This window comes from Hyaena hyaena, unplaced genomic scaffold (genome assembly GCF_003009895.1).
Source record: "Hyaena hyaena isolate Hyena2069 unplaced genomic scaffold, ASM300989v1 scaffold_661, whole genome shotgun sequence".
In the NCBI taxonomy this organism is placed as follows: Eukaryota; Metazoa; Chordata; class Mammalia; order Carnivora; family Hyaenidae; genus Hyaena; species Hyaena hyaena.
This window is the reverse complement of record NW_024081294.1, coordinates 843,199-855,360: the sequence shown is the minus strand read 5'-3', so window position 1 is coordinate 855,360 and position 12,162 is coordinate 843,199. Positions and strand designations below refer to the sequence as shown.

The 12,162-nt window shown below is 33.8% G+C and overlaps 1 protein-coding gene across 10 annotated transcripts in view; it reads left to right on the top strand.

Moving 5' to 3' along the window:
• The window catches only part of PPIP5K2 (diphosphoinositol pentakisphosphate kinase 2), a 70,145-nt gene extending 59,389 nt beyond the window's left edge, over positions 1-10,756 (top strand). For all 10 annotated transcript variants that reach the window (XM_039216938.1, XM_039216935.1, XM_039216930.1 and 7 more), the window contains 2 exons: positions 2,421-2,546; positions 9,051-10,756. In XM_039216938.1, the coding sequence (XP_039072869.1) occupies positions 2,421-2,546; positions 9,051-9,163 (239 nt within the window). In that variant the 3' untranslated portion in view covers positions 9,164-10,756. The remainder of the gene's footprint in view (positions 1-2,420; positions 2,547-9,050) is intronic.
• Positions 10,757-12,162: the final 1,406 nt, after the last annotated feature.

Here is a 12,162-nt window from a genome sequence, read left to right as displayed (position 1 = left end):
AAATGGTGCCCCCTGCATTTCTACAATATAGTGGCCTACCCTTTTCTTCCACATCTAGTAGTAGAGGTCAGTTTTCAATCATTGATGGTAATGGAGCAATAACTGGGTTTATATTCTAAAATATTTCACTTTAGGAATGGTTTTAGTAAGTAGGATTTAATTTGAAAATTTGCATGTGAATGGGTCTGATTCTGAGAATTGATAATACTCCAAATAAAATAACTTCTTTAAGAGGTCAAAGTTAGGAAAATGAAGCATGTTCATCTTCTTTTCTCTGTTAGCTGATAGAATGCATTCTGTACTCAGAATGCAGTAGAGAACTAATTCTCATTTACCCTTTACCCCTTTATACTTGATGTTTCACAACTTCACTTGGGCCAGGATTTATAATCTTAAATTAGAGATGAAAGGAAGTTTCTCATTAGTAAATAAGAACTTAGGATATATATCAGTGCTATTTAGAATTGAGAAGATTTTCAGTGAGTGACTTAAAGGTTACAGTAATGGCATTTGTTTGTTTTGGAGAGAGAATTGTGGTGGCACATGTACAAAGAGAAAATCTCTGAAGGTATATATTCTGTGGTGCTGTTGTATTGTGATAGCTTTATTTCTGTCGTTAGTGAATTCAGTTAATCAGAGTATATTATTGAGGTATATTAATGAAGTGAAGAATATTAAATACCTTTTCCAGTTCAGATTAGCTCTTCTCTGTATCATGGATACAAGTTGTACCCCATATCCTCTGGTTCTCGTAAAATTTCATGCCATTACTTACTAAGGAAACTAGATAAGAATGTAAATGCAGTTAATGCAATTCATAGCATTGGATAAACCTTAAAATTAATCTAGTTCATCAGTCTTCAGTCTGTATTCCTAAGAGCTTTTGGGAATTCCATGTAGAAGGGGATACTGAATGGTTAGGCCTTGTGTCTTGCATGCGGATTTTCGTATTGCTTGACCACTAATCAGTCACCATTGATTTCCTCAATGGTGTCTAAGTTTTTTTCTTTGGAGTAAATTTTTCTCAAGTGAAATCTTAAATAAAATGGATGAAAACAGATACTCTAGTTGAGTTGTAAAGAAAATAGATGCCAGTTTTAATAGAAGTCTCTGAATCCTCTATTTTATACTGTAATTGCAGAATTAATATTTAGTAACCACAGTATATTTATATTATTTTATACTTAATTCCCTGAATTGTCAAGGAACTAGCATCATAAAATAGACTATATTTATTTTGTGCTATTTATAACGAACCTGATTCTGTTAATCCTCTATCATTCAGAAAGGCTTTTTCCTCACTTCAAACAAATTAAATCAATTTTGTGGCAACTAGAAGGTAGCTTACAATGGAACACTAACAGTATCAGATGGGGGGAAAGGTGTGGAAATACTAACTGGATAAGATAGAGATGGAAGTTAATAAGACAGGATAAAACATGTAAACAAGAAAGAGCTTAGTAGTGGTGTAGTACTTTACATGATGCTTTAGGGATTTTTGTCATCCCTGTATATTATTTCATTAGTGACTACTTGGAGCTTCTGCCAACGGGATTTATATTCATTTAGTGTAGATAGAGGTCAGCCACATAAAGCACATTTGCTGTGACTGGCCCACATACTTATTTTTCAGACACATGCTATTTATTGCTATCAGGTCCTCCCCCAAAATTGCAAAACCACACTAACTCTTTTTTTGTTAACTCCCCACCTCCCTTCAGTTAGGAACCCAGAAGCTCATGCCAGAAGCTCTCCTTCCCCAGAGAACTTCATACTTCAGAATTACCTTACTTTTCCTTTTCTTGCCTCTTAATTGCCCTGCCTTGATTAGAAAGAGAAAAACAATCTTTACAATTTCCTTGCATTAAGATAAATCTCAATAAGTAATATAGAAAGACAGTTTGATTTATTACTTATAAATATAAGTAAATAATAATGTAAGCTTATTATTTATAAATATAATAGTTTAATAAACCATAATATTTATAAAGTAACTGTCCCTGAATCTATACTTCATATTTTTAAGGAAAAACAATTGGGGACTATCTTTTTTTTTTTTTTTTAACAAGGGAGTAAAATTATGCCATCAGCTCTCTGCCATCCCTTAAGAATCTGAGTTCCTATCAGGACAGAATAAAATTAAGTTTGTTGCTCTATTCTTGTTTGCATGCCATTAGTAACTATGTCAAATGCTTATTATTTGCAGTATTAACAATACATCTATTAGACTAAGAGCATAAGAGAACTTTTTATAGGAAAGATAATGTTGCTGAATTTACTTTATAAATCTTGCTTTGTCTATTTTCTCCTGTAATATATATTCCTAAGTCCACAAAGTATGTCATTAGAAATTTCTAAAATGTAAGGACTTGACAGGAAATTATTGAAGTGCCATATCTGTTTGTTTGGTTTTTTTTCAGCCTCTTCAGCTTCACGTTCCAGTCCAGTAATGAGAAGAAAAATATCTTTAAATACATACACACCTGCAAAGATCCTCCCCACACCACCAGCTACCTTAAAGAGTACAAAAGCAAGCAGCAAGCCAGGTAGGAGTGTGTGTGAATTTGTGGATTCTGTAGAGCAATTAGAAGAACAATAATAGCTTGCCTTTTGAGTTTAAAATCTGTTTTTAGAAAGGATCACTTTTTAAACACTTCCTAGAGTTAAAAACTGTTATTATAGTCTATTAATGTATTTGTATTTTTTCCTCTGTTGTCTCCCTCTACTCCTGTATCTGTTAATAAAATATATTTCATACTTGTACTTTTCTCCAAACTAACTTATGAACTGTCTCCTATGCTTTTCTTTTGAGTCTAGGCTTTATTTTAGTCATTTTATATGAAAGATTATAGTCTCTTCCTTTACAATGTTTTAATTCTCCATTTTCAGTCTAATGATATGAATACCAAATTCAACTATCTTTTTTCAACTTTTTTAAAAATTTTATTTTTTAAGGAATCCCTGCACCCAACGTGGGGCTTGAACTCACAACCCCAACATCAAGAGTTAATGCACTCTACTGACTGAGCCAGCCAGACACCCCACCTTTTTTTTGTGTGTTTACTTTTTGACATATTTGATTGTGTGGTTGATCCTTGCTGAAATAGTCTCTTATTGTGACTTCCACGAAGTACTCTGCCTTGCTCTTCTTTTCCTTTACCCAATTCCTCTAGTCTTATCTGATGGTCATTCTTCCTACTTTGCTATGCCAGACAGGGACATCCAACTGTTGACTTTTTCTTACCCTATATCTTTTTTTTTTTTTTAATACATTTTCTTTTTTTTTTAATGTTTTATTTATTTCTAGGAGAGAGAGAGACAGCGTGAGCAGGAGAGGGTCAGAGAGAGAGGGAGTCACAGACTGAAACAGGCTCCAGGCTCTGAGCTGGCAGTCAGCACAGAGCCCGACGCGGGGCTCGAACCCACGAACCGCGAGATCATGACCTAAGCGAAAGTCGGACGCTTAACCGACTAAGCCACTCAGGCGCCCCTCTTACCCTATATCTTTTTTTCTTCAGAGAATTCTATATAGCTCCAATGTTTGACTGTATCCTCACTGGAAATTTCTTAATTCTTTTCCTCACTTTAGTGCTCTCACAAACTCTTTTGGTTAAGAGTTTATGGTTGAGAGTCAGAGGGACCTAGATTAAAATCTCAGCACTACTGCTTATTAGCTATATCACCTTTGGGTAAGTTACTTAACCTCTCTGATCCTCGGTTTCATAGTCCTAAAATCAGGGTAATAGTGCCTCCTTTAAAGGTTGTCAGAAATGAATACCATAATGTATATAAAGTACTTGACACACATACTAAGCAGTCACTAAATGTTAATTGCTGTCGTTACACTGTCGCCACACTGTTCTCTTCACTTCCTCCCAAATAAATCCTTGTGATGATAACTCAGGTCATTTTTCTTTTTCTAAAATGTTCTCCCTTTACTTCCCACTCCCAACCCAACCCCCTCCACTGGGGATAAATTTATATGATTACTGAAACAAGAACCCTCATGACACGCTATACCACTGACTTGATCATTTATCACTGATTATAGCTCTGTCACATTATCTGGCCTTATAAATTAAAGGCAATATTTAAACTTCACACATTCTAGATAATGAGTATATGCAGGTACAGACAACTGAAAAAGTATCTTAAATATAAATTACAGTATATTCCATATACAACTCACAGTTAAAATTTGTATAGTTTTTATGCTATAAAATACTTTTTTTATTTATACATTTCTAAATATGACCTTCAGAGATCAATACCATTCTTATGCCATTACAGATGAAAAAGTTGCAGAGATTGTGACTTGTCCCTGTTCATGTAACTAGTAGTGGATAGACCTATCTAAGATTTGAATACTCTTTGAATCATGGTCCATTTTTTTTCTCTACATATTAGACACATGATAAATGTCTTATTTCATATGCCTTTCTAAATAATAAAGATGAAATGGTGTTATTTTGACTTTTCCAATATAATAACATAAGCTAATAAAAGCCAGTCTTGCATTCCTGGAATGGAATTCCTGGTCATAATGAGTACTTTATATATATGTTGCTGGATTCAGTTTGACCTTGAGGATTTTGACACCTGAATTTTTAAAAGATGATTTTTCGATAGTTGGTTTTTTTGTTTGTTTTTGTTTGTTTTCATGTTGTTTTTTGTTTTTGTAATGTCTTTTAAATGTTGGTATCAGGCTGATGCTGGCCTCATAAAATGATTTAGAAAGTATTTCTTCCTCTTCTATTTTCTAAATGAGTTATTTAAGACAGGTATTTGTTACTTAAATTTTGATAGATTTAATTTTGTTTCGTTTTGGTGATGGCTTTAGTAACTTGATTTTTCAAAGAATTTGTTCATTTCATCTAAGTTGTCAATTTTCTTGTTACTTCATCATTCTTTTTTTATTTATTTTAAATACTTTTTTAATGTTTATTTTTGAGAGAGAGTGTTGGGGGGGGGGGTCAGAAAGAAAGAGGAAGACACAAAATCTGAAGCAGGTTCCAGGCTTCAGGCTCTGAGCTGTCAGCACAGAGTCCGAGATAGGACTCAGTCTTACGAAACATGAGATCATAATCTGAGCCAAAGTTGGACGCTTTACAGACTAAGCCACCTAAGCACCCCATTTCATTATCCTTTTAGTGAAATTGGTAATAAGTTCTATTATTTATGATAATTTGTGTTCTGATTTTTTTTTTCATTATTCCCACTAGGGATTTATCCACTCTGTTGGTGTTTTCAAAGAACCAGATTTTAGCTGTTTGTTTTATAGCTCACTGATTTCTGCTCTTTAATATTTCCATTTTCCTACTTTTTTGGGTTGACTTTTATCCTCTTTCTATTTTCTTAAATCATTTTTTATTAGACATTTTTTTCTTGTTAGATAAACATTTAAGCCTTTCAGTTTCCTCCTGAGTACTTCTTAGCTACATCTCACCAAAGTTACATTTTATTCTCATTCTCATTCAGTTAAAAATATTTTCTAATTTGTGATTTATTCCTTGAGTCATGGAATATTTAGACGCATATAGGTTACTTTACAAATTTTGGGAAATAGGGGTTTGGTTATCTTGTTACCAATGCCTTCATTCCATTGTAGTTATAAAGCATATACTGTACAATTTTAATATTTTAAATGTAAGATATTTTATGGCTTAATATTTGGACTTGGTACATCTTAAGTGTAGCAAAGGCACTAAAAAAGAATTTTTATTCCATAGTTCATTGATGTAACGTTCTATCAGTATCCCTTAGGTCAGAATTGCTGATAATCTTTTTTCAGATCTTCTGTATTTTTACCATTTTGAGGGGTGGGGACATGTGCACAGGAGGAGAGGTTCTGAATGTCTTATCAGATGTTTAGAGAGCAATTTCCACTAACAACTATACAGTTGTCTTTTTCTTCTTTTTAATTCAGTTTTTATTCTGTGCTTTAAAGCTTTAGGATTACGTACATATATATTTGGTATGCCTTCCTAATGTACTGACTCACTTACCATCATGAAATTTCCCTCTGATTCCTATTAATGCTTTGTCCTAAAGAGTATTTTATCTGATGTGAATTTTGCTACTTCACATTTCTTATGCCTGTGTGCATGGAATATTTTCCCAAACATTCTGTGTCTTCATATGTAAGGGATTATTTTTTTGGTAGGCAGTTTATAAATGTCTCTTTAAAAACCCATTCTAGGGGCACCTGGGTTGCTCAGTCTGCTAAGCATCCAACTTCAACTCAGGTCATGATCTCTTAGTTCATGGGTTCAAGTCCCATGTCAGGCTCAGTGCTGACAGCTCAGAGCCTGGAGCCTACTTCAGATTCTGTATCTCCCTTTCTCTCTCTGACCCTCCCCTACTCACATTCTGTCTGTCTCTCTGTCTCTGTCTCTCTCTCTCTCTCAAAGAATAAATAAACATTAAAAAAATTTTAGGAGTGCCTGGGTGGCTCAATCCGTTAAGCATCTGACTTTGGCCCAGGTCATGATCTCATGGTTCATGGGTTTGAGCCCCACGTCAGGCTCTGTGCTGACAGGCTGGAGCCTCCTTTAGATTCTTTTTCTCCCCTTCTCTCTGCCCCTCCTTGGCTCGTGCTTTGTCTCTCTTTGTCTATCTCAAAAATAAATAAATGTTTTAAAAAAAAACTTTAAACCAATTCCAACAGTATCTGTCTTATAGTTGCAAATGGTTCATTAACATTGTAATTATTGATGTGGTTGGGTTAGATCTACTATTTTATTATATTTCCTGTTTATACCTTCTGATTGTTATTCTTTTGTTCTTTTCTGCCTTGTTTTATATTCAGTATTTTTTAGAGTTTTATTTTAACTTATCTCTTGACTTTGTAGGTTTACTTTTTACATTATTCTTTAATTGGTGACTATAAATATACATCTCTAACTTTTCATGATCTACTTAGAGATAATTTTATGCTACTCAGAGTAAAATGCAACTCTGTAGATTCATTTACCTTCCTCTCCTCCCATCCTTAACACATAGTTGTCCATGTATGTTACTTCCACATATATTATAAAGGCTATAATATAGTGTTAGGATATTTGCTTTACACAGTCATGTATTTTAAAGAAACTGAGAAGAGAATAAAAATATTTTATTTATGCACACATTAGCTATCAGTCTTCATTCCTTTTTCTAAATCTTTGTTTCCATCTAGTTTTATTTGCCTTCAACCTGAATCTCTTTAGCATTTCTTATACTGCAGGTCTGTTACTATATTTTTAAAAGTCTTAATCTCTCTGTCTCTCTCAGAAATAAATAAAACATTAAAAAAACACTTTTAAAGTCTTGATGTTACCTTCATTCTTAAAAGGTAGTTTTGCTGGATTAACAATTCTAGGAAGAAAGTTTATTCTTTCAGTGCCTTAAAGGTGTTTGTTTCCAATGAGAAGTCTTTGTTAATTCGAATTGTTCCAATGTATGCAGTGGGTTAATAAATTTTTCTGCCTGCTTTCAATATTTGTCCTTTATCTTTGATTCTCAGCAGTTTGTGGCAGGCAGGCTTAGGACTCTTTTTTTCTTTTTTTTTTTTTTTTTTGTACTCTGGGTTGATGTTCACTTTTACTTATCATCTGCATTCTGCTGTTAACCCATCTAGTGGATTTTTTTTAGATATTTATTCCTTAGTTTTAGACACTCTTTTTTGATTCTTCAGAGATCTCCTATATGTTTACTCACTTTAAGCATATTTTTGCTTTGTTCTTGAATAAGTTAAAGTACTTGCTTTAACATTCTTATGTACTAATCTAGCTGGCCTCAGGATTGGTCTCTACCAATTGATCCATTCTCAAGAAGAAAGATGTTTTCCTGTTTTTTTCATACATTGAGTATTTTGGATTGCATCCTAGACATCACGAATGAGATGTTGTTTAAACCCCAGACTGTTATTTTTGTTACGCTTCTCCCAGGAGTACTGAGTTGTTTGGTTTCTTTTCAAGCAAAAAGTTAACCTTGGCTGAACTCAGGTTGCAAAACTATTCCTTGAAGTATTCAGCAGCTCAACTTTCACGTCTTTTCTTTTGGCCTCAGCTGGACTCTTGGAGCCTACCCTGCTCATGCCATAAATGTGATCATGGTTTATATATAGAATGGGGGAGGGGGGCTCTCCCTTTGTGGGATCTCCCACCTGACTTTCCAGCAACTATAGTTGCTCCATTACTTATCTTCTGTTTCTTCATGCTCGTAAGAATGAGTTTTACGTTGAGTTTTAGTCATTGCACGTGGTTCAGACTAGATACTGTCCTTAGGCCCAAAGCTTTCAAAAACGTGGGAGTGAGGGGGGACTCAACATGGGTTTCCTTCCTCCAGGTGTTGATTTTTTTTCCAGTATATGCCTGCTTTTGTTTATTCTTCAGTGTCTTCAGGTAGTTGTTTTTCATATTTTATCCAGAGTTTATGCTTGTTAACCTGCAGAATTATTATGATAGGAGCTTGCCAATCCAAACCAGAAGTGTCATCTGGCTTAGAATAACTTTTTGATAATAACTCATGAGGGCTTAATGATGGTTTGGATGTAGAAGGATGAGTCCTAAGTCAAGACTGTTTATAGCTTTCTAATATTTGAACTTTTTAAATAGTGATGATATAAAAGAGGAGAAAATAGATTTAAAGAAATGACAAGTTCAGTATTAAGCATATTAAATTTATGTTTACTGTCAGTTATCTAGACAGAGATTTCTCATAGGATATACAGGGTAAACAGATCTTGAAGTAAGGGAAAAGACCTGGACCAAAAGTATACATTTGAAGATCATTAGCATAATAGATGGTAGTTAAAAATGATGGAATAAATTAGTTTGCCAGGAAGAATGTAGAGTGAAAAGACAAATTTGGAACACACCCATTGACATTACTTTCCTGTATTGGTGTTGAATTCTAAAAAGTTAAAAGGTTAAAAATGCTCTATTAAATGTTTATAATGTTTCACTTATATCACAATTATAAAGTTAATTATTTTGTCACTTAGCAATAGTATTGGAACATGAATTGCTTGTGGAAATCTAAACAATAGTTTTTCTTTTTTTGTATAGCTACCAGTGGACCTTCTAATGCAGTTGTTCCTAATACCTCATCTCGAAAAAAGACGATAGCTAGCAAAACAGAAATGCATGAGCACAAAAAAACCACTGGGAAAAAGAAATGAAATCTTAGCAGAAGCTGGACCTCCATATATTTATAAAAATCACGTTGTTCGGTAGAAAAAGACACATAATAAACCTTGACTGAAAACTGTCAAAGCAAGTAATTGGTGTTTCTCCTTATACACCTCTGTATTCATTTTAAAATATGTTAAATCTAGAGAATTCTTTGTATATATTTCAGGTAAGGACCTCTTCTCATGACCTTGATATGTTTAAAACAATGTTTATTAACATTTTAGCAAAACTCATTGTGATGAAGGTCTGTCATTGTTAATATTATGTTTGCCCTGTGCCCTCAGTAAAGAAAAGGACAGAAGAGCTCAACTAGCCTGTTCTGGTGTCTCACCAGTAATGCTATTTACTCAAGAATCTGTGAGGTGAGCTCTGTACATACTTTCATTTTCACGGGATTGTATGTTAGCTGTAAAAACCTATAGCTTGAGTTGGAATTTGACAGTCAGGATTATATATTACAGATTTTTAAAGTATATTTCCAAAGAGATTTCACTGACCATTTAGATTAGAAACTTTTTTCCTCCAATTGTTAGAATTACATATATGCTGCAATATTTAATAACTGGAGTATTAGCATATGAGTTATTTTTTCAATTCCTTTGAAGTTTTTTTTATTGTGTGTTATTTAAAATATTATGTATACAGCTGGGGTGACTACACCTTTATGTGCATAAATTTATATTAATTTGTAGAAAATACTTGCTTTATATATTTCCTTATCATAAGGTGCTTTTGCTCATCTTTTATGTATCGGGAAGAAAGATCTTTAGACTTTCTTTTTAAGAGATATAGCTGATAGGTTTATAAATCTTACACATACTTTCAGAGTTCTTTTTAGATCTAAGGAAAGCAGTTCAAAAATGGGTATCATCAGTGTGAGAATAATGTCTGAATTCTGTAGCTAGTAGATATTATGTATAGCACCTCTTCTTAGCATTTCCATTCTTAACCCTAGTATATTAGATGGTCTCACTAAGAAAGCTTAAAGTTTGAACATTGGAAATAAATGCTCTTTTCATATCATTAGGTTTTGAAAGGAAATTGAGATCATTGTTTTGTGATTTCATCTAGGATGTGAAAAAATATTTATTATATTGGTGCTTTTTTACCCACTAGTGCACAAATAATTATAAACCACTTGAATGACTTAACCTGTAAACCAAACAGTACAACCTGGTAAAAATTCCATGCATTGCCAGTCAGGTAACTTAACTTGCTAAAGCTTTACTTTGAAGCTTATATTTAGGAAATTACTGAATTCTCATATGAATACAACTATTTAAACTCTGCAGGAGGCTCTCCTAACTTTAAATCATCATCTATGAATTGACATTTAGAAAAAAGCATATTATTTGTTAGTTTTAAAAGGTACCAGATGCAAAAGTCACAAATATATACAATTATTTAAGTTCATATACTTCACATGAATGTACTTGTATTATATGGAGACATGTCTTGTAAACAGTTGAATGTACCTAAGCTTTCTGTATGTGAAAATGTTAATGTGCTCAGTGTGGGAGTAAGAAACTACTTTTATTTTTTAAGTGGAACTTAATTAAAATATTTTATTTCCAGAATCAGAGAGTGATTTAAATGGCAAGTTATTTTTTATTTCTATTCTTTATCTCTTTCCTTTTAGCTTTCAAAGTAGAAATAATGAAGAAAACTGTTTGAGTATTAAACAATGCTTATCTCAGATATGAAATAAAACTTACTGTTGGCCATATCTATTTTCTAGAAATTAACTACAAATGTTCAGCACAGCTCATTTTTACCATTGTTATAGAGGAACTATGATTTCACCGTAGTCATTAAACCCTGTAATATTTTTGTGTAGACTGATTGGACAGTCTGATTTGAAAGAATCTTTGAATCATTGTCTAAAACAACAAAAGTCTTACATATCAGACCAAGAAATTAAAGTTATCACTATTTAGTGCATGTTTGACTGAACCATCCATTTCTCATGTGATTCTGTCCCTGTATGGGTTGTTTGTTTGTTTGTTTGTTTGTTTGTTTTAAATACTAGACAATACTGCTTCTTGCAGCCCAATCCTCCAAGCAGCGGAGACGAGAAAGCCCCGCTTGAGGAACTGCCCAGCCATTCTAGGATGTTCGTCTTCAGAGTGCATTATTCAATCTTTCCATCCTTAACCCTGCATCTGAACTCAGATCTAACTTTGCCCTTAAGTAGTGCTGGCAGATTTTACTGCCCTAGTGCTGTAGGATTCTTGTAAATCCATTCTCAACACCAGGAAATATCTTTGAGGTGTTTTACCAACCTTGGATTAAAGAGCAAAATGTACTGAACAGCTTATCTCATGTTTCCTTTGAGCAGGAAATGGAGGCCGGAGGAGAAACAATAAAGGGTCAGAGAACATGTGACAGTGTGCTTGCATATACATGGGGCAAAAGGGCAATAGATGGCAATTAAAAAAGAAAAGTTAAATGTATAGTTCTTCGAGAAAGATCTAATTAAAATTCTTTAGACAAGAGAAAAAGTCTCTTTTGAATAATAATCCCCAGAGTTTCCTCCAGGTTTTGCTGTTTCTGATGTGTATGTCCACTATTACCTAGTTTGATGCTAGTTTGAACTAAACTTTTTTGTGTTCATACTTTAATGGAAAGTCCTCAGTATTTCCTTTGTGTACTTATCAAAGATTGCTTTACATATAGTATTCATTAATATGACATCATTTTATCCTTGATTATCTGGACAGAGTAGACTGCCTGTATTATTCTTAGTCATTTTGGGATCACTTCTGTGAGGCTATGTAAAGATTGCTATGTAAAGATTTCTTTTTTTTTTTTTTTATTTATTTCTAGAAGAGAGAGAGACAGCGTGAGCAGGGGAGGGTCAGAGAGAGAGGGAGACACAGACTCTGAAATAGGCTCCAGGCTCTGAGCTGGCAGTCAGCACAGAGCCCGACGCGGGGCTCGAACCCACGAACCGTGAGATCTTGACCTAAGTGAAAGTCGGACGCTC